Below are 25,883 nucleotides of genomic sequence, written 5' to 3' on the forward strand. Positions count from 1 at the left end.
AATCGATCAGCAGCGACCACAGCGCGAGTGACGAATCAGGTTGTGCTGTAGTTTGAGCCCAGGACCTGTTTGATGGCGCTGTCGTGTCGGTCGTGAGCCGTCTGGATCTCCATCTCTCTCTCGGCCAGACTCAGTCTCAGTCTCTGCAGCTCCCCCTCCAGACTCCGCCTCCCCAGCTCCACCCGTGTGCCACGCCCCTCGGCCGCCTCCAGAGCCTCACGCAGCCGCCGACGCTCCGCCTCCAAACGCGCCTCGCTGCCGCGCAGCTTGCTGCAATGCTCCTGCGGGGGGCGACGTCTGCGTTAGCGCTAGTGTTTTCTAGATGAGGTTAGCCGAAATGAAATAAGACGCACCTCCACGCGCTTGCGCTCAGTCTCGGTGTTCAGCGAAAGTCTCTCCAGCTCTTTGATTCGCTCGTTTAGCGCTCGTCGGTCTCGGTCCGCTCTCCGCAGGGACTCTTCCTGCTGCTGCAGCAGAGCTTGAGTCGACGACATTTTCTCGTCCGCCGCACGCTTATCTGCACAAACACACGATCAACACGCGTCTCCAGAAAACAGCTGAATCTGTGGAAGACGGATGTGCGTTACCCTCTTGGCTCTCCTGTAGCGTGTGGTGTAGCTGAATGAGGCGCTGGTGGGCGGAGTCTCTCTCTCCCGTCACTTCCTCCAGTTCCCTCTGCAGTGACCCCAGCTGACCCCGCGCCTCGTCCTGCACACGTTTACATCACGTGATCACTGATGCACACTATCACAGCCAATCTGAAGATATCTAATGTTTAATATTCAGCAGAGCAGAATTTTGGACCAATGAGGTTTGACAGTGGGCGGAGCTCCCACAAAGAAACCACAGACAAAAACTCAACTGATAACTATAACCATAAAAATCTAAGAAAACAGTGAAAAGTCCAAACCACAACTATAACGTTTACTATATCGATAACTATAACAATACAATTTTAATTGTTGTTCTGTCTCTAAAAGAATAGCAAAGTCTACATCACATCTATAACGACACAGAAGAACGATATCGTTGAATCACACACTGATATTGTTACTGTTATTATTGTTAATAGTTTATAATAGTTGTATTAATATTAGCAATATCATTATAGTCATTGTAATAGTTATTGTTGTTTATAGTTATATGGTAATAGTTGTTTTTATTGTCATCAATATAGTTGTCAAAACAATTATTGTTATAGTTATCACTACTGTTATATTTGACAATTATTATTACAGTTACTGTAATAGTTATAGTATAACATTTGTTGTCGTCGCAGTTATCTTTATAAAGTTGTCGTAATATTAATATTTTCGCAATCGTCATAATTATTGTTAGTCATTGTAATAGTTATCGTTGCTTATAGTTATACTGTAATAGTTATAGTTATTATAGTTGTTTTTATCATTATCAATATAGTTGTCATCATTATTGCTATAGTTATCATAAAAACTGTTATAGTTATTGTGGTAGTTATCTTTATACTTATAGTTATCGTAATAGTTTGTTGCAGTCATAGTAATTATCGTTATAGGCATCATAATAGTTATTGTTGGTATAGTTATATTGTTATTATAGTTATTGTTTTTTTTATTGTCATCAATATTAATTGTCATAACAATTTTCATTATAGCTATCACTACTCTTATATATTGACAATTATCGTTATAGTTTCGTAATAGTTATAGTTATCTTTATAACAATTGTTATTGTTACAGTTATTTTTATAAAGTTGTCGTAATTATATTTTTGCAGTCGTCATAATATTGTTATAGTCATCTTAATAGTTATTGTCGTTTACTGTTATATTTATTGTAATGGTGATAGTTCTGGCTGTTGGTGTGAGGTGTGAGTGTACTGCGTTACTCTGTCTCTCTGAGCCTCGCGCAGCTCCTGCAGGAAGTCTCTGAGGCCGCTGCGCAGGGTTTCCGGGTCCAGCTCCGGCAGGGCGACGGGCAGCGGGGCGTCCGTCCTCTCTGGAGACAGCGGCCGCAACACGATGGTGTTATCAGGAGTGACGTTACCTGCCACGTCTGACAGAGAGCAGACAAATGATGCTCCAGACCAAAAACACCTCTATTACATAGATTTCACTCAATCTGACCTTTGGATGGCGATAGCGAGCAGTGCAGCGGAGACACGCTCCGGTGGCGAGACATCATCCCTGAGGTCAGAGAGGAGGGGGAGGAGCCTGCCGGGCTCCGCCCCCTGCTGCCGCTCCGCCCACCGGCCCCGATGCCCAGCGTGCGCGTGAGCGCCGACTGAAGGCTGCACAGCCTGAACTCCAGATCCCTGCGGGACGCCTCCGCACGCGACAGCTCCGCCTCCGTCGCAGCCAGACGACCCTGCGCCTCGCTCAGCTCCAGCTGCATCTGCGCAGACGCGTCGCAGGCCGACTGAGCTCGCACCGAGAGGTTACGCGCCTCGTCCTGGAGCTTCTTCTCGCAGCCGCGAGCCTCCTGCAGCTGAGACGCCAACTCGCGCTCGCGACCGCGCCAGCACGACTCGCTCTCGCTCAGACGCCGCTGTAGAGAAGACAGCTACAGACACACAGACGGAGATCAAAAATTATGTGATGTATTTCATCATTTTTCCCCACATGAACGACTAATACATGATTTCCATTTAAAGCCGATCTGACCTCTTTCTGAAGAGAGCTCCTGCTAGTTTCGTTGTCGGCGAGTCTCTGTTTGAGCGAGATCAGTTCTCGGGCTCGCTCCTCGTCTTTCTGCTCCTCCACCGACAGACGCGCCTGCAGTTCGGCCAGCTGCTTCCCCTTCTGCTCGCGCTCCACGTCCAGAACCTTCACCTGACGACAGAGAGACACACGTCAGACGGCAGCTCTTCATCTTCGCTCTCGGCGCGCACGCGTTCACACGCTTCAGTCTGACCTGTCTGCGCAGCTCCTGCAGCTCCCTGCGCGCCTCCAGTCTGGACCTCTCCACCTCACGCAGACAGCTGCGCAGATCCGACACCTCCTTCTGCGCAGACGCCAGATTCTCCTCCAGCAGAGACACCTTCTGCTCCTTCTCCTCACACACGCGCTTCACACTGAAAACAAGCACAGTGAAGTCACAGTAAAGTTTTTGAACTTTTCAGCTCACAATTTTGACTTTTTTCAAGTTTTCAGATCATCGTGCTGATTTTTTTTTTAAATTTTGATCTCGAAATGATGACTTTTTCAAGTTTTCATCTCACAATTTCGACATTTTTCAAATTTTGGTCTCATAATTTTGACTTTTTTTGAGTTTTCGTCTTGTAATTCTGGCTTTTTTTGTTTTCATCTTGTTATACCACCTTTTTAATTTTCACCTTTAAATTCTGACTTTTTTTTTTAAAGTTTTCATCTCGACATTTTGACTTTTATTCGAGTTTTCATCTCATCCTAACTTTTTAAAATTTTCATTTTGTAATTTTTTTTTAAAATATTTTTATCTTGCAATTCTGACTTTTCTCAAATGCTGATCTTTTTACTTTTTTGTTTTTGTCATAATTCTGTCTTCTGACTTTTCAGCTCACATTTTTGACCTTTTTCAAGCTTTCACCTCATAATTCTGATGCTTTTTTTGATCTTGAAATTATGAGTTTTTTCAAATTTTTCCAAATCTCATCATTTTGACTTTTTTCCAGTTTTCATCTCGTAATTCTGACATTTTCCTCGTTATACCACCTTTTTACTTTCATGTTGTAATTCTGACTTTTATCTTACAATTTTGACTTTACGTTTTCATCTCATAATTCTGACTTTTATTCAAGTTCTTATCTTATAATTCTAACTTTTTTAAATGTCCATTTGACAATTCTGACTTTTTTTTTCAAATTTTCAGCTCTTTTTTTCAAATCTTTTTTACTTTTTTTCAAGTTTTGAAAATCTTGTAATTCAGTCTTGTAATTCTGACTTTTTTCCAGTTTTTCTCTCATAATTCTGACTTTTTTCAAATTTTAATCTCATTTTGACTGAGTTTTCATCTAGCAATTCTGACTTTTTAAATTTTCATTTCATAATTCTGATTTTTTTCTGAGTTGTCATCTTGTTATACTGTATACTATACTGTTATACTGACTTAGTAATTCTGACTTTTTTGAAGTTTTCATCTCACAATTTTGACTTTGAGTTTTCAGCTTGCAATTCTGACTTTTTACATTTTGATCATTTTCACAATTCATTTTTTTTTCGTTTCTGCCACAGAATAAAATTGCGACTTCTCACAATTTCACTTTTTTTTCACAAATTGTGAGCTTATATTTTGCACTTCTTAGAGTTGTGAATTTATATCTTGTGATTTCTGAGTTTAAACGTCACAATTCAAAGTTTACATCACACAACTCAAACTTTTCTTCTATGAATTGTTTTTTTTTAAAAATCTGGTTGCAGAAATGAGCTTCCATGGACTGACAGAGTTTGTTCAGTCGTTCATCACCTGATTCTCTCGCTCTCCGCCGCTCTCAGCGCCTCCCTCAGCTGCACGTTTGATTGGCTGAGAGCGTCCCTCTCCTTGCTGACATCACTGAGGGAGTGCCGTAGCTCCACCCCCTCTCGCCTGTGCCCCTCCCCCGCGTCCCGTATCTGGCACAAGCGTTTCTCCATCTCCAGCAGGTCTCGTCTGGCTCCGTCACGGCTCTCCTCGCTGGACGACAGCAGCGCGCGACACTCCTCCAGCTGCGGGAGAGAAATCACAATTACACATCCTACTTTTCAGGCACGTTTCAAAAGTTTCAAACACAAACCTCGCTGAGCGCCGTATCCGCTCGCGTCTGCTGGTCGGCGCAGTTCTCCTGCAGTCTGCGCAGCTCACGTCCGTGTGCGCCGGCCGCGTCCTGCAGTTGACTGCGCAGCTCCTGCAGTTCAGCGTTTAGAGCCGCAGCTGCAGTCTAGAGACACAGTTAAACTTTATACATTTGTGATGCTGCACATAAAATCTTTGCATTGTGCATAAAAACATACGCGCCCACTGACCCGCTCCTGGTCTCTGAGGAGCGCCGTCTCCCGGTTCAGTCTCTCCAGCTCCAGCGCTGCAGTGCTCAGCTCGGCCTGTAGGGAGCTCACCTTCTCCGACAGAACCGCCTTCTCCGCTTCCTTCACGGACAGCGCCTGCACACGCCATCAGACGGGTTACGACACAAACGACACGGGCGCACGTGAGCGTCCAGCGCGAGCCTCACCTGCTGTTTGTCCGTCTCGGCCTGTAACAGACTCTGGTCCCGGTCGCGCTGGAGGGAACGCAGCTCCTCCTGAAGCTCGTCGCGCTCCTTCTCCAGACGGATCGTCTGCTCCTCCAGGTGTTCTCGGACGCGCCGCAGCGCCGCCTCCCGTTCGGCCTCCAGACTGCAGCGCAGCGCCTCCTGCAGGATTCACATGATACTGCGTGATGTGTGCGACTCAAACGCGTGTCGCGTGTGACAAATACACAAGTGCTCGTACGACCTTCTGATTGGTCAGTCTCTCCAGCTCCTCCTGGTGGTCGGACAGGGCGGTACGCAGAGCTCGCTGCGCCTCCTGTTGAGCGGCCGTGAGCGCGTCTCTCAGCGCGTCTTTCTCTTTCTCGCTCTGAGACAGAACCGTCTCTCTGTCAGCGCGCAAACGCTTCAGCTCCGCTAAACACAGACAAACTCAACGTCACGATCAGGCTATTGTAAAATAAAACTAGATAAAAAACATTTGTTAAGACAAACTTTAGGTTGGTTTGAGAAAGACTGGCATGAATGTTTGAAGCTTTATATTAAACTTGAACTTTATATAGATATATTAGATGATTAGTATGTTGTTCTTGTCTGTACTTGTGTTCTGGCGGACTTGTGAAACGTCATCAGTCGTCGCCCAAGTACTGTTCCAATTTAAAGTTCACATCTGGCCAAGTACAGTTCAAATCCCCGGATGTGTTCTTGCTCCGCCCCTGTTATCAAGGATGCATCAAGAGGAGACTTGTGCGAACTTGAGCAGCCATGTATCCCAGAATGCATTTCGCACCAATCAGCGAGCGTTAATGGCGGAGGCGAAATCCCGCATAATTTTCAAAATATTACTGTTATTGTGTCATGAAATGAAGTTTTCAGAGTATTTCAGGCGAGAATGTCGTTGTTTAAAACTCAAATCTGCAGTTTATTTACAAAGACCGCGCCTATTTGAAAATTTGTTTCGCCGATTTCGGACATGTGAGTTCCAGGCGAACACCGGGTGCTCAGTGGTCATGTGTCCCGCAGAGAGAGCCTCACCACGGCTAGTCCTTCTGACGTTTGCCGCTGGTCCTCACGTCTCTGTAGTGGTTAATCGAGAGGTATAATTCGTTTTGGGTAAATCTAACAGTTAATTTTTGGTCTCGTTAATCTATTAATGGTCTCGTGAATCTTATCAAAGTTATGCTTCATAAATTATTTATCAATCGTAATTCAATGCTGACTTTTTAGCATGCATTCGACTGAATTGTTTTTGTCTTCATTTCCGATTACATACGTCTTTTATACGTTATACCTATACTTTTATAATGGCTAATATTGTTAATTAAAACTGACATTTAACAAAAAAGGCAGAGCTGTGCTTGTCATGTTTCATTTTATTATATATAAAGTAAAGATCTAAAATCACATATTAATATGTTTTAATTTTTTTTAATGAGTACGAAAAGAGGGTTGTGGTTAATGTTTTGAAGAAAACAAAGAGGCAGTGGTGTTTGATATCACTTCGTTTTATTGTAATGCGTGTACGCGTTGCGTGAAGAACATTTTTGTCGCTATTAATATGTTTAGATACAGAAACAGAAAAGAGGCAGTGTTGTTTGATATAACATTTCGTTTCACTGTAATGTTGTACATTCCCTGAACTACATTTTTGCAGCTATTAATATGGTTAAATTAAAACGAAAATAGGCAGTGGTGGTTGATATCATATTTCGTCGTATTGTAAATACATACAGTGAACATAACCGGAGTAGAAAAGGCGAGCTGACTGACGTTATCAAGTACACTGCTGTTCCATTTGCAGAATTACACGACTTGCGTCCTCCCGTCCTCGGGAGTTCGTACTCCCAAGTCAAACTACCAAGTCCGAACTACAAAGGACGCAAGTCCGAACTTTGCGTACTTGGTATTGAGAAACGGCCTAACTATTTTTCTAACATGTTTAACAGGTTATTAGCATGATTAGCATGGTACTATCATGCTGCTAGCATGTTCCTAACATGTTTCTAGCATTACCAGCAAGTTTTTAGCATGTTGCTAACATGATTACCACGTTGTTAGCATGACTGGCATGTTACTAGCATGTTACAAGCATGTTTTAACATGATTAACAAGTTACTAGCATGATTAGCATGCTACTAGCATGTTTCTAACATAACCAACAAGTTACTAACATGTCACTAATATGATTAGCATGTTACTAGCATGTTTTTAAACATGATTAGCAAAGTTACTAGCATGATTACGATGTTGCTAGCATGATTAACATGTTGCTAGCATGTTCTTAACATGTTTATAGCATGATCAGCAAGTTATTGGCATGTTGCTAGCATGATTAGCATGTTACTCGCATGACCAACATGTTACTAGCATGGTGCTAGCATGATTAACATGTTACTAGCATGTTACAGGCATGTTTTTAACATGATTAGCAGGTTATTTGCATGATTAGCATGTTGTTAGCATGTTCCTAAAATGTTTATTGCATGACCAGCAAGTTATTAGCATGTTGGTAATGTGATTAACATGTTACTAATATTAGCATGTCACTAGCATATTACAAGCATGATTAGCATGTTACTAGCATGTTGTTAGCATGTTTCTGGCATGATTAGCATTTAATTAACATGTTGCTAACATGTTTTTAACATGGTTAACAAGTTACTAGCATGTTGCTAGTCTGTTTCTAGCATGATTAGCATGTTACTAGCATGTTGCTAGCATGTTTCTGGCATGATTAGCATTTAATTAACATGTTGCTAACATGTTTTTAACATGATTAACAGGTTACTAACAAGTTGCTAGTCTGTTTCTAGCATGATTTTCTAGTTGCTAAGCTTGGCTAGTGAGATATTAGAGAAATATTAGAGTGAAAGTTTGAATGAGTTTAAATGGATTAGAAATAGAAGCTTCATTGAGTCTCAAAGGATTCTTGGATTTCAAATTTGAATTTTTCTCAAGCCAATCTCACAGCTCGTGTACCTGTCGTGCTGTCAGTGCGCAGTCTCAGGTTCTGGTTCTCTGACTCCAGCTGTTCGCGTCGGGACTCGATCTGATTGATCTGCTGCTGCAGCTCGAACAGGCTCGTCTCCAGACTCTCTCGCTCCGTCCTGCGCGCGCTCACCGTTAACGAAACACGCTTGTGTATATTAACGCATTGTTATCCTGACACAAACGATCGTCTCACCTGAAGGCGGCGAGCTCCTCCGTCAGGGCGGCGTTCTCTCTCTCCGACGCCGTCAGCTGAACCAGAAGCCCCGCCCTCTCTCGCACAAGCTCCGCCCGCCCACGCACCGCCTCCTCGAGAGCGCCGCTCTGCCTGTCTCCTTCGCCGCGGAGAGAACCGAGCTCCGCCTCCAAAGCGCCCACCTCACCAATCAGCTGTTTGATTGACAGCAGCACATCAGAAACGGTTTATGAGGGACAGAAGGAGAGAGAGAGGGAGAGACTCACCTGTGTGATTCTGTCCTGGAGTTTGGCTCTGTCGGCCTGCAAGGACTGAAGCTCCGCCTCCAGCCCCGCCCTGGCCAGCTCAGACTCCCGCAGCGATTGGTGGAGAGCGAGACGGACGGAGTCCAGCTCCAGTCGGTCCTGCTCGGAGCGGACGAGCTCATCTCTGATGGTCAGTTTCTCCTGTTCCGCTTCTCTTCGCTGAGACAGTAACACACTCTTTTCCTCCTCCAGCTGTCAATCATTCAGTCGACCAATAGAAAAGGTTGATTTGTGACTGAAACACCTTTACTCTTCACCAAATGAAAGTCAAGTCATTTCATGTTTAATATACTCTGAAACGTCATGTTCCAGGAGTTCAATGTGTGCGTGTGATTGTGTGAGTTTAAGGACCTGTACGATGAGGCTGTTGAGGTCAGATTTGTCCTGCGCGAGACTCTCGTTAATGCCGCTCATCTTAGCGAGAGAATCTCTGAGTGACGACTCCTCTGAATGAAGCTTGTTGAGCACTAGAGAGAGTTCAGTGTGACTGCTGCCGCTCTGCACACACACACACACACACACACACATGAAATATGATTACTAGACAGTATTAGAGGAAAATATCAATTGCATTTTATTGTTTGGACAGAAATTGTAATCCATCAGCTGCACAATTTGACCAGACTATAACACGTGACAATATATAAATTCAAAATGTCTGTGAAGACAAACTGTAGGTTGGCTTGAGAAAGATTAGCCTGGAAGTTTAAAGCTGTTTGATTACGTCATTAATTGATCTTTACCACACATGTCTGCCATATGTACATCAAGCTACTACTACATACATTGTAAAAACGTTAATTTGGTGTAAAGCTGCTTTGCAATGATATGTATCGTGAAAAGCGCTATGCAGATAAATTTGAATTGAATTGAATTAAAGCGGTTGTAAAGGCTTCATGTTTGAAAATATAGATGTTGATAACATGATTAGCATGTTGCTAGCATGTTTTTAACACGTTACTAATGTGTTGTTGGCATGACTAGCATGTATTTAGCATGTTTCTGAAATGTTTCTAGCATCATTAGCATGTAGTTAATGTGTTGCTAACCTATTGCTAGCATTATTGGCATGCAGTTAGAATACTGCTAACATGATTAACATCATGTTAGCACATTTCTACACTGATTAGCTTGTAGTTAGCATGTTTATAACCTGAATAGCATGTAGTTAACATGTTGCTTACATGATTAGCATGTTGCTAGTATGTTTATAACATGTTACTAGTGTGTTGTTAGCATGACTAGCATGTATTTAGCATGCTGCTAGCATGTTTCTAGCATAGGTAACATATTGCTAAAATAATCAACATCATGTTAACATGTTTCTATACTGATTAGAATGTTGTTAGCATGTTTATAACATGATTAGCATGATTAACACTTTGCTAGCATGATTATCATGTTGTTAACATGTTTCTATAATAATTAGCATGTTTAGCATTTGGTAACATATTTCTAGCATGATTGGTATGTAGTTAACATGGTACTAACATACCATGTTGCTAACGTGTTTCTAGCATGTTTAACATGTTATTAGCATAATTAGCATGTAGTTAACATGTTGTTGACATGATTAGCATGTTGCTATCATGTTTCTAACATGGTTAGCATATAGCTAGCATATGGTTAACAAGATTTAACACATTGTTAGCATGTTTTAACATTGATACATGATTAATATGTTGCTGGTATGTTTCTAGCATGATTAGCATGTTGCTAGTGTATTTCTAGCATGATTAACGTTAGCATGATTACCATGTAGCTAGCATGTTTATAATATGATTAGCATGTTGCTAGCATGATTAACATATTGTTAGCATGGTTAACATAAAGCTAGCATATTGTTAACATGACTTAACACACTGCTAGCATGTTTATAATATGATTAGCATGTTGCTAGCATGATTAACATATTGTTAACGTGGTTAACATAAAGCTAGCATATTGTTAACATGACTTAACACACTGCTAGCATGTTTATAATATGATTAGCATGTTGCTAGCATGATTAACATATTGTTAGCATGGTTAACATAAAGCTAGCATATTGTTAACATGACTTAACACACTGCTAGCATGTTTTACCACATTGATACATCTAGCATGATCGATATGTCGCCAGCATTAATATGTAGTTAGCGTGTTGCTAACATGAATAGCATGTGGCTGACGTGTTTCTAGCATGATTAATGTTTGTTAACATGATTAGCATGTAGTTAGCATGTTTTTATCATAATTAGCATGTTGCTAACACAATTATCATAAAGCTAACATAGTGTTAGCACAATTAGCATATAGGTAGCATGTTGTTAACGAACACATTGCTAGCATGTTTTAGCACACTGATACATGCTTAGCATATTGCTAGCTTGAATTAGTACATTGCTAACATGTGTTAGGCTAGTTTCTAGGTTTGACAGTCAGATATATTAGTAATATCAGATATATCAGAAGCTTAAATGATGTGAAATGTAGTACATGAAAAGGAAACCTCAATCTGATTGAATCTACGTTTACACTAGTGCGTTTTCGTTTTAAAACGCATGACTCTCCCTACGGTTAGACCTGTCATTTACACTACTCTGATGTTTTCGGAGACCTTCACATTCACTCAACATATCGTTGATGACCGTGTAAACAATAACATCACGCGCATTATGAATGGTCATGTGACATGCGTTTTCGGTCGTGTAGTGTGGATGGAGATCATTTCTGAAACGCCAGTGTAGAAGAGGATCGTTTTTATTTTAAAACACTGCTTTAAAATGAAAACGCACTAGTGTAAACAGGGATCTTGAATCTCGAGGGATTCTGGGAGTTTAAATCTGAATGTTGACAGCTGGAGTTTGAATAGTCTTGGCTACATGTGACAGTGAGTGTGTGTCTGACCCTGTTGAGTGCGTCGCTCAGCTGTCTGTTCTCGGCCTCCATCAGCTGTCGGTCTGTCGCCCCCTGCTGGAGAGACTCCCTCAGCGCCGCCAGTTCAGCGCGCAGTGAAGAGGCGCGACGCTCTGACTCCTCCCACAGCTGCTGACTGACACACACACACACACACTCGTCAGTAACGCGTCACACACTCGCGCTTCGTTCAAACACAAACACGTCAGACTCACATTCTGTCGGTCTCGGCTCGTGCTCGTTCTCTCTCGAGCGCGGCGGCGTCTCTTTCCTCCCGTTCGTGTTCGCGTTCTCTCTGCGCAGACGTGACGGCCAGCTGCAGCCTGTCGCACTCCAACTGCAGCAGCTGCACCTGCGTCTGCGCCGCCTGCGCGGCCTTATCCACCGCGTCCTTCTCGCTGACGGAGAGACAGACAGGTTGGGTCACCGGTCACGTGACTCGGTGTGACTGACAGGTCGTGTGACGCGTCTCACCTGCTCATCGCGTCTCTCTCCTGTCTCAGTCGGTCTCGATCTCTCACAGCGGTCTCTCTCTCTTGCTGAGCCTCGTCTCTCTCTGCCTGCAGCGTCTGCACGCGGAGCTCCGCCTCCCGCCGGCCTGACTCCGCCTCCCCCTGCTGCTTGCGCAGCTGTTGCACCGAAGACTGCGCAGACTGCAGACGCTCACGCAGCTCCTGCGCACAAACACACTGATGAACATCAGATCACAGACGGGAGACGGTCTGAGTGTGTGTGTGTGTGTGTGTGTGTGTGTGTGTGTGTGTACCTGTAGTTGTATCTGTCTGCTGGTCAGAGTGGAGCGCAGTGCAGACAGACAGCTGTCAGGGATCACGGCTGCTGATGATGATGATGATGATGATGATGATGATGAAGAGCGCAGCAGTGGCAGCAGAGACTCTTCAGTGTTTTCGTCCACACCGTCACTGTCAGACAATACCAGCTACACACACACACACACACACACATATTAATATAAACTCATGAACCAGTGAATCGTGTGTGTGTGTGTGTGTGTGTGTGTGTGTGTGTGTTGTACCTGTGTGATGTCTCGGAGTGTGTTCTGCAGTGCTGCAGTGTGTTTCTTCATTGAATGAACTTCTGTCTCCTCAAGACTCCTCTGATCCTGTACACACACATCTGCTGTTGATATGCGCTTGCTACGTCTGATCTGTGATTGGTCGCTTTACCTGTCAAAGTGGGCGGGTCTTTGCTAGAAGACAACTTTAAACAGAGGGGGGTGTGTGTGTGTACCTGTAGTTTCCTGTTGAGTGTTGTGACTTCCTGTTCTCTGTCCTCCACACGAGCCTTGAGACGCTCCAGCTCTCTCACTGCATCCACAAGCCTGACACACACACACACACACACACACACAGAATGTTTTAAGAAATTAAATGAATGAACTTCAACCAGCACTTACAACACTGCAGACACAAATGATGATTGGTAATGATGGTTAAGAAAACCAATACTGAGTTTATGCCATAATAGACTAATACAGTCACATACAACAATCATTACTCAAATATTTATTACAATATACACTGATAAATGTCAGATTGTGTTGAATGCTGTGAGATGACTGGATGATTTCAAATGATTCCTTTTGAACTGTAGAATTAAGCTACAAACTCCATCATAATGCACAATGTTTCCATCTAACATGTATTTTGAGCTGCAGCTCGTCATATTAATGGAGTGTTTCACTAGTTAGCAGTAAACCGGTTACCACACCTCAATATGGAGCAGATTTGTGTTGGAAATATGGATATTTCATTTGTAAACACCATACTTGTTTCGCTTATTTCAGTTAATTTTATCAAACTAGCGAGCTAAACCAGTAGTAGTACTGACAGTGTCGTGTAAACATGACTGAAGACGCGAAAACCTGAGGAACAGACAAACCGAATCAATTGAGTGAATCATTTACACTGGAATCGCTCTGATTGATTCAAACTCGTGACTTCGATCATTCAGTGATTCACTAGCAAAAACAGATCAAATTAAAAGCGCCATTCCTTTTCCTGATTTTAAAAAGCACGTATTAGTGATGGGTGAAATTAAGCTTTTCGAAACTCCTAATCATTTTACCTACGGCGCAAAGTGATTCACTGTTTCGAAGCGCTCCAATCGGTTCACGCATCGCGACTCTTTTGATTCAGATCGGGATTTCAAATCGCGAATCTTTTTATTTAGAAAGGGACTTTGGAGCAGGTTCTCTAATCGCGAATCACTTCGGGAATTGAATGATTCGCAATTCGCGCTCTGATCTGAAATGATGGTTCTCAAATCATTTGATACAGATCGTAACTTCGGAAAGGGTTCGCGAATCATTTCGGGAATTGGATGTTTTGCGCGTTTCGAAGACCCGATCTGAAATGATGGTTCATGAATCATTAGAAGCGCGGATCGCCAATCTTTTGATTTTGATCGGAATTTCGGAATAGGTTCGCGAATCATTTCGGGTATTGGATGATTCGCGATTCGCGCTTAGAAGACCCGATCTAACATGATGGTTCGTGAATGATTAAACAGGTGGGATTTAGGAGCGCGGATCGCAAAACATTTAGATCAGAACTTCACGTATTGTGAATGTTTTAATTCAGATCGCCACTTCCGAGCAGGTTTGTGAATCATTTCGTGAATTAAATGTTTCGCGCTCCGATTGAACTTTGGAGGGCGAATCTTTTTTTCTGTTTTCTTTTTATTATTATTATTATTATTATTAAATATTATAAAACATTAAGCCATTAATACAGTACAGTTATAAAAACAAAACAAAGAAATAAGTAATGAAGTATACACAAATACAAATGCCTTATGAAAATAACAATGCTTATCATAATTTGTAACCATGTAACCATGTTTTTTTTGTAGTAAACCCATGGTTAATTATATTTCACAAAAAGTAATAAACGTACACCTTTAGAGGACACACACACAGAAGCAGTTTTGACTACTTTATGATGAACAGAGCTTTTCATAGTTTCCATGTACTTGTCCAGATCAACTCTGAATAAAGAAAAGAGATTTATTTTTATTAAATTATACAAGGCTAATTTAACTAGCTTGCTTTAGACAACTAGTAAACCTGTTTAAATTTAGACCTTAACCAGCCTCACTACACAGGGCTTCCTTTAGACAGCTATAGTTAATTTAGTAAACATGTATAATTTTAGGCTGTAACCAGTCATATTACACAGTGCTTCCTTTAGACAAGTAGTTAATTTAGTAAACGTATACATTTAGACCATAACCACCTTAATTATACAGGGCTTCTTTCAGAGAACTAGTTAATTTAGTAAACGCACATTATTTAGACCTTAAATAGCCTTATTATACAGGGCTTCTTTCAGAGAACTAGTTAATTTAGTAAACATGCATTATTTAGACTTTTACTAGACTTATTATACAGGGCTTTGTTCATAGAACTTGTTAATATAGTAAACATGTTTAAGTTTAGATCTTAACCAGCTTTGTTGTACATGGCTCCCTTCGGATCACTAGTTAATTTAGTGAGCGTGTAGTTGTGCGCAGTAACGGACCGTGTGTTGAGTTCGGCTCTCTCGGAGTCGCTCTTGGCCTGCAGCGTCATCATCTCGTTCACCGTCTCTCTGAGCTGCTGCTCCAGTTGCAGTCTCTGACCCGTCTCTCTCTCGAGCAGCAGCGCAGACCCGTCCTCACGACTGCGCAGGGCCGCGCACACGCTCACGCACTGCAGCTGCACGCTCTGCGCCGCGCACGACAGCTCGTTACGCACCTCACACAGATCCCTGACGGACAGACAAACATACACAGCGTCAGTGTTTCCTGTGCTTCAGCTGCAGCGTGGTGTTCACGGGTGCAGTGGCGCGGTCTGACCTCTCGGTGGCGCTCTTCAGGTCGCACACGTATCTGCGGAAGCCCACCACCTGCCTCCAGAGCGCCAGCAGACGGTTGTGCTCGCTGCTGAAGTAACTGTGGAAAGACTGAACAAACGCACCGCGTCAAACTCAGACACTTTTCATGCGGGTTTCAGTGATGCGGACGGCCACGCCCACCTCCTCCTCTCTCCTCCAATCAGACTCCCTCTGCTCCAGCTCCTCCCTGGCTTTGGTCCAATCGGCCGTGAGTCTGCGGATGTCCTGGCTGAGCGCCTCATTGGCCAGTCCGGCCTGTTCCAGCTGCTCCCGCAGCATAGCGTTGACGGCGGACAGGCCGCTGCTCCTGCGCACACGCAAACACGTTTAGCACACGCTAACACTGCAGCTATAAGTACGCTAGCATTAGTTCAGTGAGCGCCGCACCTCTGCTGTTCCTCTTCCAGCCGGATGAGGGCGCTCTCCAGCTCGCTGCTCGGCTCATCCTCGTCCCGCCGGTGGCCGTTACTGTCACACTGAGCCTACGGCGACACACTTACACATTATAATCTGTTACTGATTACAAATCACATGACACAAATTCTGTCTACTCACGGTGGATCTTTCCAGCAGCGTCTGCTCGAGATCCGCACACTTCTTCTTGTACTGGAGGACCTGCGCAGACACGACACAGATGAGTTCGGTCCGAGCGAACGCGGGCGCAGCGAGCGCTTGAGATCAGTGTTTGTACCTTGGCCTGTAGTTTCTGTACGAGCTGCGCTTGTCTCTGCTGCCCCTCCTGATACGCCGTGAGTTTGCGCTTATACGCCGCCTGCTCCTCGTCCAGACGTCTGCGCAGATCTACGTTCTGCTGCGCCAGACTGCGAGACTCTGGAGAGTCCAGTCCCTCCTCGCCCGCGTCCAAACGCAGCGCCTGCTCCAACTACACACACGACACCATTACTGCTGATTATAGAGTCAGTCAGCACTAGTACTCGTGAAATGATTACAATAGTTAAAAGTTTCCAATACTATAAATTCAGACAAACTACTGTTTTGGCGCACATTTTTTTGCATAACATCTAGTAGGGAAGTATGTGATTTTTGTCGCAGCAAGTGACTCACTTCAAAAGACATTAACAACCACACATAACACCTTAGCAACAACCACAAGACCTTAGCAACCATCCAAAAAACCATAGCAACCACTCCTGTCACTAACTACATAAAACACCCTAACAACCACCGATAACTCCTTGGCAACAACCAGAAGACCCTAGCAACCACTCTTAACTACCTAAAAGACCCTAACAACCACCCACACCTCCTTAGTAACAACCACAAGATCTTAACAACCACCTAAAAGACCCTAGCAACCACCCTTTATATTAACAACCTAAAACACCCAAGCAACTACCCATAACTCTTTCCTATCTACCTAAAAGACCCTAGCAACCAGTCATAACTCCTTAGCAACAACTAGAAGGACCTTAGCAACCATTCAAAAGACCATAGCAACCACCCTTTTTACTAACCACCTTAAACACCCTAACAACCACTGATAACTCCTTGGCAACAACCAGAAGACCCTAGCAACCACTCTTAACTACCTAAAAGACCCTAACAACCACCCACACCTCCTTAGTAACAACCACAAGATCTTAACAACCACCTAAAAGACCCTAGCAACCACCCTTTATATTAACAACCTAAAACACCCAAGCAACTACCCATAACTCTTTCCTATCTACCTAAAAGACCCTAGCAACCAGTCATAACTCCTTAGCAACAACTAGAAGGACCTTAGCAACCATTCAAAAGACCATAGCAACCACCCTTTTTACTAACCACCTTAAACACCCTAACAACCACTAATAACTCCTTGGCAACAACCAGAAGACCCTAGCAACCACTCTTAACTACCTAAAAGACCCTAACAACCACCCACACCTCCTTAGTAACAACCACAAGATCTTAACAACCACCTAAAAGACCCTAGCAACCACCCTTTATATTAACAACCTAAAACACCCAAGCAACTACCCATAACTCTTTCCTATCTACCTAAAAGACCCTAGCAACCAGTCATAACTCCTTAGCAACAACTAGAAGGACCTTAGCAACCATTCAAAAGACCATAGCAACCACCCTTTTTACTAACCACCTTAAACACCCTAACAACCACTGATAACTCCTTGGCAACAACCAGAAGACCCTAGCAACCACTCTTAACTACCTAAAAGACCCTAACAACCACCCACACCTCCTTAGTAACAACCACAAGATCTTAACAACCACCTAAAAGACCCTAGCAACCACCCTTTATATTAACAACCTAAAACACCCAAGCAACTACCCATAACTCTTTCCTATCTACCTAAAAGACCCTAGCAACCAGTCATAACTCCTTAGCAACAACTAGAAGGACCTTAGCAACCATCCAAAAGACCCTAGCAACCACTCTTTTTACTAACGACCTTAAACACCCTAACAACCACTGATAACTCTCTACTATCTACCTAAAAACCCCTAGCAACCACTCATAACTCCTTAGTAACAACCAGAAGACCCTAGCCACCACTCTTAACTACCTAAAAGACCCTAACAACCACCCATAACTCCTTAGTAAAAACCACAAGATCTTAACAACTGCCCAAAAGACCCTAGCAACCACCCTTTTTACTAACAACCTAAAACACCCAAGCAACCACCTATAACTCCTTAGCAACAACTAGAAGGACCTTAGCAACCATCCAAAAGACCCTAGCAACCACCCATAACTCCTTGGCAACACCCAGAAGACCTTAGCAACCATCCAAATGACCCTAGCAACCACCCTTTTTACTTACTACCTAAAACACACTAGCAAACACCCGCAACTCTTTACTATCTACCGAAAACATCCTAGCAACCACCTGTAACTCCTAGCAACCATCCATAACCCCTTAGCAACAGCCAGATAACCTTAGCAACCATCAAAAAGACCCTAGCAACCACCCATAATTCCTTACCAGCTACTTAAAAGACCCTAGCAACCACCCATAACCCCCTAGCAACAACCAGATGACCTTAACACCCATTCAAAAGACCCTAGTAACCAACATTTTACTGCCTGAAACACCATAGCAACCACTGATAACTCTTTACTACCAACCTAAAAAACCCTAGCAACAAAAGGTTTTTCAGAAAAGGTTTGATTGTGAATTAAAATTGTTTTGAAAATAGAATCTCCAGATTTAATGTGCTTGTTTGTATGGTCAAACAATTTAGCCAAAAATGTTGTGATTATATGTCAATATGATTTTAAAACTATAATAAATCTTTGCATTATTTTTGTTTTGATCATTATTATTAAATAATTATATACAAGCAAATCATGAGCTGATGTAATGCTTCACTGTAACATAAGGAAAGTTTATATTTAAGAAAAATGTATTATTGATTATTATTATTATTATTATTCAGTATAACTGTAAGAAATTAGAATACTAATACTTATGTCTTATTTTCTTAAAATCTAAGCATTTCTTTTTTCAAACATCCAAACTTTTATTAGAATAAAATCGCAGACTTGTGATTTTAGTTTTATTTCAATCCATCACAAAGCTCTACTATCAGCCACTCAGGAGACCCTAGAAACTACCTAGAACAACCTAGCAACCCTAAAGCACCTCTCGGCGACCTACATCACAGGGAAACACCGCTCACGTTCACTTTTACGTTTCCTGTTCAGATTGATGGTGAAAGTGTCTGAATAAATCACAGTCGTCCAGACGGACCCTCACTGTTTACAGACGTCATGGCAACATGCCACTCCACTACATTCCACTCGTCGTTACCACGGAGACGGGTCAACCTTGCTGAGACCCAGACAAAAGACCGAGCATGTGTGTGTGTGTGTGTGTGTGTGTGTTCACACTGCACAGTAGAAGTGTGACGGGCCGTCAATCGTCAATCATCTCATCTGATCCAGAACCACCGCCTTTAGGTTCTTGAGCTGCTGTACAGTTCTTTGAAGACTAAAACCAAGAACTAGACTATAAGTTCAACAGGTTCTCTCTTTATTATCAGTGTGTGTGTTTCTCACTCTCTCGCTGATGGCGCTGTATTTGATGGCCAGCTCATCTCGTTCTGCTCGACTGTGAGCCAGAAGATCCTCCACACGACTCAGTTCTGCCTGCAGAACCCGGTTCTCGTCCTGAAGAGACAGACCCGACGACATGCCTCCAGCTGATGGACACACACACACACACACACACACACACACACACATCAGACAGACAGTCAGTGCTGTAAGCGTGGAGCTCAGTGACGTGTACCGAAGGTCTGATGAGTCTCACCGCTGTCGCTCAGGTTCCTGGAGACGATCTCTCGCACGCGGGCCGGTAAAGAGGCCGGAGGTTCATCTGGAGAAGATCCTCGAACCGTCAGCCGCTTCTCCTCAGACAGAACGCTCTCCTCCAACCTCTGACACACACACACACACAGGGAATGCTATTATGTCACAGTGTGTGTCTATAACAGATGGTCTCAGTGGTGATCTGTTGTATATTTAGATCAGATCAGAACACACACCTGCGGAGTCACTAATGCCACAAAATTAAACCAGCAAAACTAACATTAAACCAACATAACTCAAGCACACAGTGTTAAAAAAAAATGTTTTAAAGTTGTAAATAAAATAGCAATTTTTGGAGTACGTTTTACAGAGAAAATACTATTTCAGATTTTCTACTTCAAACTATTTATGCTCAATTAAGTTTTTTTTTTCTTATTTTTTGTTAAATTATTAGTCATTTCTAATAGAAATGTGTTTTTACATCTTATTTTTTGTGGGTTATTATAATAATGAAATAAAAGCTGAAGTAAATGAACTGCACCTGAATCACCGCCTCAAGTTTGGACTCGTTCGGGTTTTCAGAAGCGCTCATGACAAACTTACGATATTAAAAGCGTTAGAATCACAGAAAAATCCGTTAAAATTTAAATCGCAGAACTCGCGCCGTTCGAGAAATCGAATCACGTGGACTCTCACTAACAGAAACCACTTCATAAACGCGTCCTGATAATAATCCAGTTATTCCGAACCGTCCCGAACAGATCCACGAACACACTGAGAGAAAGACGGAATAAGAGAGACACACACACAGAGAGAGAGAGAGAGAGAGAGAGAGAGAGAGAGAGAGAGAGAGAGAGAGAGAGAGAGAGAGAGAGGCAGCAGGAGGCTTTAATGAGATTTACCGAGATTATGTGCAGGTGCTCGAGCGCAGCGCATCCAAAAGAGAAACTGAAACAGCGAAGATTAACTCATAAGAGAAGCAAAGAGAGATGGAATAAAACTACTTTATTAACATGTATCATTCCACACTGAGCTACTAACAACCCCATCACCATGACAACAGCCCCATCAACACAAAAGTAACGGTCATCATTTGAATCCAGTCAGAGATTAAATCATTATCTGAGGAATTACTCCAAAACAAACGCAGGTTTGTATATTTCATATCTCCGGTGTTATTGTTCTGATTAATATATTTAACTAGTTGTTTGCGTTCAGTGTTTTGTAAACACAAAGAGAGACGTGAACGCGCCTCTCGCGCGCGCCCCCCTGAGGCGGGTTCAGGATGTACAATTTAAATCTCTCACAGGAACTACAAACTCCTTCCCTTTCACAGCACGACATGAAACCCATCAAAAATACAGGTGCTTTTATCATCTGTTGCTTTTTATATCTTTTTACATCTTTTTGAGTACTTTGTACGTGTATCTTTAAAAACACGTCACACAACAAAAAACCCCTGAAACCTCCGACTCGACACTCGGTGACGCGACGTTTTACGCCAGAATTAATACACAAATCATGTTAATACACTCATTCTGTGTGTCATACAAGTGATCGATCGCATTTACTAATATTTCGCTTTTATCCGCGAACGCGTTCAACACAAATCACGAGCGAACACGGAACAAATCACGCGGGATCTTACCGGTGAAACGGCATTAATTCCGCATTAAATCCCATTAAACACGCTTTAGTCTCTTCATGGACGTGTTTGTGTGCTGATGTGTGTGTGTTTATGTGTGTGATGCTCAGTCTGGAGTCTTTCCGGGGTCACACTGACTTCCCGCGCGTATAAAAGACCCCTAATCACCGAACTCAAGGATGAAACCGGATTTACATACAAAACCGGGATTCACTTAAGATATTAGCACACAATATGAGACTGAAAAACCTGCAGACGCCCAACATTAAAACAACTACACTCATTAATTAAATATAAAGACTTCGGATTCAATAAATTCATTCTAATCTATGTATATATTCATTTTCATGAACTGACAGCTGATGTAGAAACTCACCTGACAAATCAGCGGCTCTCATTCACACCTGAAACTACAACAGAACACAACCATGGTAACCGTCACACACTCATGTTTATTTACTTATGTTAATGAGCACACACCTATGGAAGACGTGTCCGTTTTAAAAAAAAAAAAGTTTTTATCTCACAATTCTGTTTTTTGTCCTTGCAATTCTGAAAACTGTAAGATATAAACTCAGAATTGTAAAATATAATCTTACAATTGTGAGAAAAGAATTGTGAGGTAAAAAGTTGCAGTTGCCTATTTTATTTTTTTACTTAATTGGAAAAAAAAAACAATTATGAGATGAAAAAATTGTTCATTTTAACAACTTCAGACTAAACCCCTACTATAATACAAACACATGAATGATTTTTACTTGAAGACATTCAACACATTATTTTCAATGATTAAATTGAATGAATCTGTATGACTGTAAAAAAATGAACTGTAAAGCTGACACTCTATACAAGGAAAAGGTTTATTCATATATATAAACCATCATTTGTACATTCTACAGGTGTTTTATAAAGGCACTTGAAGGAAAGATTCGAACTTTAATTACTGACAATATCAAGAATAAATCTGTAATCACCTGGAAAAATAAAGCGAATAAAGTCTGGGGTTAGTTCAAAATATATAGTGTGAAAAATCATCTGCTTATAAACACACATAAAACCAGCTCAGGTCACGTGACGCACAGATAAAACACACCGGGAACTCGAGACGTTAAAAGAAACAAAAGAAAACCTTACCGACAGCTGATTCTTAGACACTGAACCTCTAAACCAACACAACGAAGAGCTTTAAAACTGAAGCGTGTCTTTGTGTGAGTGTTTAAATGCAGCCTGACAGCGAGTCACTATGAGGAAGTTGCTGAAGCAACTTCCTGTAAACACTGTTACTTTCTATTGTTGGATTCTGTCAACTGAGTTCAGGGATGGGCCGGCCTTTAGGCCGACAAATGTGTCCAGTGTTCTGGAAACCTGTTCGGAGACGGTCGTTATGGAGACACGCTTCAGCTTTAAAGGTAAACGAGAGACGATACTGACGACATTCATCACACGTGACGAGAAATGTGTTTGAAACTCAACACCAGCTGGAATGCAGCAGATATCAGCCGTGCGGCTGCTTGTGATTGCATAGAAAACATCCGCGGGAAAACAGCGTCCGTGAGTCGTCGGTTCCCTTTATGAACAGGCACGCGTGCCGCGGGACGCTAGAACTGCACCCATCCCGACCGCGAGTCCTGAGCAGACCTGTCGAACACATCAGAGAGTGAGACGCCCGCACACAGACACACACGGACGGAGGTGCGATCGTTACACTGACCCCGAGCCTGCCGCCGTGAAATCACCCCACATGTCCTGAGAGGGCGGAGCCGCGACGGGGGCGGAGTCTTCGAAGTCCAGTAGCGTTCCTGAAAGGGAGGGGCTTTTATTAGCCACACCCACTGATGCAACTAATAAATATGCAAATGTGTCGCTCTCACCTGTGCTGGACGGAGCGGCGGGAGTCGTCTGCTGCGCTGTGGGCGGAGCAACCAGAGCGGCGGATTTGACTCCGGGCGGAGGAGGAAGTAAAGATCCCGTCGGACGAGACTTCGCTGCCGCACCGCTGGAGTCCTTCTTCTTCATGTTCTGAGAGAGAGACGGAATTTTAGCATGTGTTTTTCAGTGCACGTTATGACCCAGGCTGGTTTTCTTTCTCACCCCGATGTTGATCTTGATGGTCTGACCCTCTTTGAAGCCCAAGTCCAGCTTCGGCCCCGAAACCTGAGCCGCTTCCTGTCGTGCCAATTCACTTTCCTGTTTCACCCACCTGTAATGGGATGATGACGTCAGCACAGGAAACACACTCATCGTGCAGGTCAAAGGTCAGACTGAACGACTCACTTAAAATGATCCTGTAACGCCACGTTGAAATCAAACGAATCGCCGCGATCGGCGAAACCGATGCCGATGAACGCGTGACGCCCTGAAAGAACGACAAACACAAAACACTTCCGTCATATTAATTCCTCATAGCATGGAAAACATGATTACAGTAAATAAATAAATATATGCATTACTTATTATTTAATAATAATAATAATAATAATAAATAAATAAATGTGTTGTTTAATATTAATAAACAGACACAAATATATATATTTATTATGTCAAAATTATTTATTTACCTCAAATAAAATTATGCAACAGTACTACAGTCTCTTTTTAACATTGATTTAAATACTTAAATTACTATAAACAAAAAAAATAAATTAATAATACTGCGTAATACTGTGTGTATGATGAAAATGAATTTATCATCATAGAATAAGTTGTACTGTCTGTTCACTGTTGCTCATTTAAGTTTTTGTAAATTAATGCAAAAAATAAAGTAATAATACGTAAATATAAATAAGAATGAATATAAACAAACATATTATTCAGAAAACAATAATAATAATAATAATAATGTATGTAATAAAATAATCATACAAAATTAATTTTTTTTTTTTTTAAATACATTTTTGGGCTTTTTGTGCATTTAATGGACAGGACAGTAGAGAGATGACAGGAAAGTACTAGGTGGAGAGAGGGAAGTGGGATCAGCAAAGGACCTTAAGACAGGATTCGAACTCGGGTTGCTGTAAGCACAGTAGTGCTGTATGTCCAACCACAAGGCAAAGATTTAATATATATATATATATATATATATATATATATATATGCATTTTTTGTAACATAACTAATTGTGTTTCTGTTCTGTGAACAGGGTAAAATCAGGGTTTAGAAACACGAACCGTTTCCATCTTCAATCCTGATGACGAAGTATCTGCTGGAGTCGGTCACGGCCTCCACCGCCAATCCCGGGTACTGATCCACCGGAGCCTGAGCGAACAGCTCTCCTGAAAGCACACATGACGTCATACATCACGACACGCATGTACACATGAACACATGACACACAGATGTGTGTGTCGCTCACCTGAGATTTTGTCCTCCAGTTTAATATAGGCTATTTTTCCTTTAGCTGTGATTTTCATGCGTCCGCTCCATGCCGGCTCCTCCAGCTTCCAGTCCGCTGCCCTGAAACACACACACACACACGCACACATGTTTGTTTTTGTGAATTGTGGGGACTTTCCATAGACTTCTATAGATTTTATACTGACCAAACGATATTGTCTATCCCCTAACCCAACCCTAACCCTAAACCTAGCCCTCACAGAAAACATGTTTGCATCGTTACCCTTTCAGATAAACATCATTTACTATTTTTAATCATTTTTTTAACATTGTGAGGACCGCAGGCCCCCAGCATGTCAAAAATGTCGGGTTTTACTATCCTTGTGGGGACATTTGGTCCCCACAATGTAGCAAAAACAAGTACACACACACACACACACACACACACACACACACACAAAACATGCAGAAAACACACACAATTCATAAACATGTGAGTTGATTCTCCTGTATCAGTGTTTAATGCAGTCAGTGTAAACAGTGAAGGAATAATATGTGTCATATTCATATCTCGCTCATTAATATTCATGCGCTGCTTATTAATATTCATGAGTGGCGAGTTTGTTGTTGACAGCGGTTGATCTGAAGCGATCCGAAACATTATTAATACGATCACGTGACCGATTAATAAAAGAACCGGGTGATTTAATCACCAAATCAATAGTAATAGTAAAAGTCAGCTTAGTGAAGCAGGAACTCAAGAGTGACATGACAATCATATGATCGGTGTCGCGTGTGTGACTCTCGGTTAAACTAGTTGAACTAGTTAAGCTGATCGGTGTGCGTCTCACCGGTATCCGCGGTTGGAGCTTCTGGGCGGGATTCGGTACACATGAACCTCTGACTTCACACACAGAACCGACTCATACTGATCGTTACTATCCGCCATCATCACCGAAACACCGACACATCACTGCGCTTCCGCTTCCGCCTGCGGACGGCACAAAATAAAAGCCCCGCCACTCGACCCTCCATCCGTGTGAAATACAAATTAAAAGTCCCGCGTTCAACAACATCCGTGTCATTCTGCGATGTTATGATTTAGAAATGTTCATAATTCATGTCGAAGGACGTGCGATGATAGTTTAATGAATGTTCATATCTC

At 42.5% G+C, this 25,883-nt stretch overlaps 2 protein-coding genes across 2 annotated transcripts in view; both read right to left on the bottom strand.

Annotated features, from left to right (window-relative positions):
• Positions 1 to 20,545, bottom strand: part of LOC127157370 (rootletin-like) — a 29,695-nt gene extending 9,150 nt beyond the window's left edge. The window contains exons 1-31 of the mRNA XM_051100604.1: positions 20,282 to 20,545; positions 19,742 to 19,868; positions 19,489 to 19,631; positions 16,153 to 16,344; positions 16,017 to 16,076; positions 15,849 to 15,943; positions 15,603 to 15,768; positions 15,424 to 15,530; positions 15,108 to 15,335; positions 12,817 to 12,907; positions 12,602 to 12,688; positions 12,332 to 12,505; positions 12,040 to 12,239; positions 11,781 to 11,963; positions 11,557 to 11,701; positions 9,019 to 9,165; positions 8,629 to 8,859; positions 8,363 to 8,556; positions 8,158 to 8,285; positions 5,426 to 5,595; positions 5,164 to 5,343; positions 4,958 to 5,092; positions 4,729 to 4,872; positions 4,422 to 4,660; positions 2,892 to 3,051; positions 2,642 to 2,809; positions 2,105 to 2,540; positions 1,867 to 2,033; positions 588 to 708; positions 354 to 517; positions 66 to 281 (exon numbers count right to left, since the gene is read on the bottom strand). Coding sequence (XP_050956561.1) covers positions 66 to 281; positions 354 to 517; positions 588 to 708; positions 1,867 to 2,033; positions 2,105 to 2,540; positions 2,642 to 2,809; positions 2,892 to 3,051; positions 4,422 to 4,660; positions 4,729 to 4,872; positions 4,958 to 5,092; positions 5,164 to 5,343; positions 5,426 to 5,595; positions 8,158 to 8,285; positions 8,363 to 8,556; positions 8,629 to 8,859; positions 9,019 to 9,165; positions 11,557 to 11,701; positions 11,781 to 11,963; positions 12,040 to 12,239; positions 12,332 to 12,505; positions 12,602 to 12,688; positions 12,817 to 12,907; positions 15,108 to 15,335; positions 15,424 to 15,530; positions 15,603 to 15,768; positions 15,849 to 15,943; positions 16,017 to 16,076; positions 16,153 to 16,344; positions 19,489 to 19,631; positions 19,742 to 19,868; positions 20,282 to 20,332 — 5,049 coding nt within the window. The 5' untranslated portion in view covers positions 20,333 to 20,545. The remainder of the gene's footprint in view (positions 1 to 65; positions 282 to 353; positions 518 to 587; positions 709 to 1,866; positions 2,034 to 2,104; positions 2,541 to 2,641; positions 2,810 to 2,891; positions 3,052 to 4,421; positions 4,661 to 4,728; positions 4,873 to 4,957; positions 5,093 to 5,163; positions 5,344 to 5,425; positions 5,596 to 8,157; positions 8,286 to 8,362; positions 8,557 to 8,628; positions 8,860 to 9,018; positions 9,166 to 11,556; positions 11,702 to 11,780; positions 11,964 to 12,039; positions 12,240 to 12,331; positions 12,506 to 12,601; positions 12,689 to 12,816; positions 12,908 to 15,107; positions 15,336 to 15,423; positions 15,531 to 15,602; positions 15,769 to 15,848; positions 15,944 to 16,016; positions 16,077 to 16,152; positions 16,345 to 19,488; positions 19,632 to 19,741; positions 19,869 to 20,281) is intronic.
• Positions 20,546 to 22,231: 1,686 nt separating this feature from the next.
• Positions 22,232 to 25,733, bottom strand: necap2 (NECAP endocytosis associated 2). The gene is made up of 8 exons (XM_051100597.1): positions 25,570 to 25,733; positions 24,738 to 24,838; positions 24,553 to 24,657; positions 23,660 to 23,741; positions 23,477 to 23,585; positions 23,257 to 23,404; positions 23,097 to 23,184; positions 22,232 to 23,023 (listed from the first exon to the last, which is right to left on the bottom strand). Exons 1-8 carry the CDS (start codon positions 25,668 to 25,670, stop codon positions 22,984 to 22,986), a joined length of 774 nt encoding a protein of 257 aa, XP_050956554.1. The 5' UTR covers positions 25,671 to 25,733; the 3' UTR covers positions 22,232 to 22,983.
• Positions 25,734 to 25,883: the final 150 nt, after the last annotated feature.

This window comes from Labeo rohita, unplaced genomic scaffold (genome assembly GCF_022985175.1).
Source record: "Labeo rohita strain BAU-BD-2019 unplaced genomic scaffold, IGBB_LRoh.1.0 scaffold_106, whole genome shotgun sequence".
Classification (NCBI taxonomy): Eukaryota; Metazoa; Chordata; class Actinopteri; order Cypriniformes; family Cyprinidae; genus Labeo; species Labeo rohita.

Excerpts from the sequence above, each read along its gene's own strand:
- necap2 (XM_051100597.1), bottom strand. The coding sequence starts at position 25,670 with ATGATGGCGGATAGTAACGATCAGTATGAGTCGGTTCTGTGTGTGAAG. Across the intron at positions 23,586-23,659 it reads GCGTTACAGGATCATTTTAA|GTGGGTGAAACAGGAAAGTG; the intron begins GTGAGTCGTTCA and ends ATCCCATTACAG. Across the intron at positions 23,405-23,476 it reads CCATCAAGATCAACATCGGG|AACATGAAGAAGAAGGACTC; the intron begins GTGAGAAAGAAA and ends TCTCTCTCTCAG.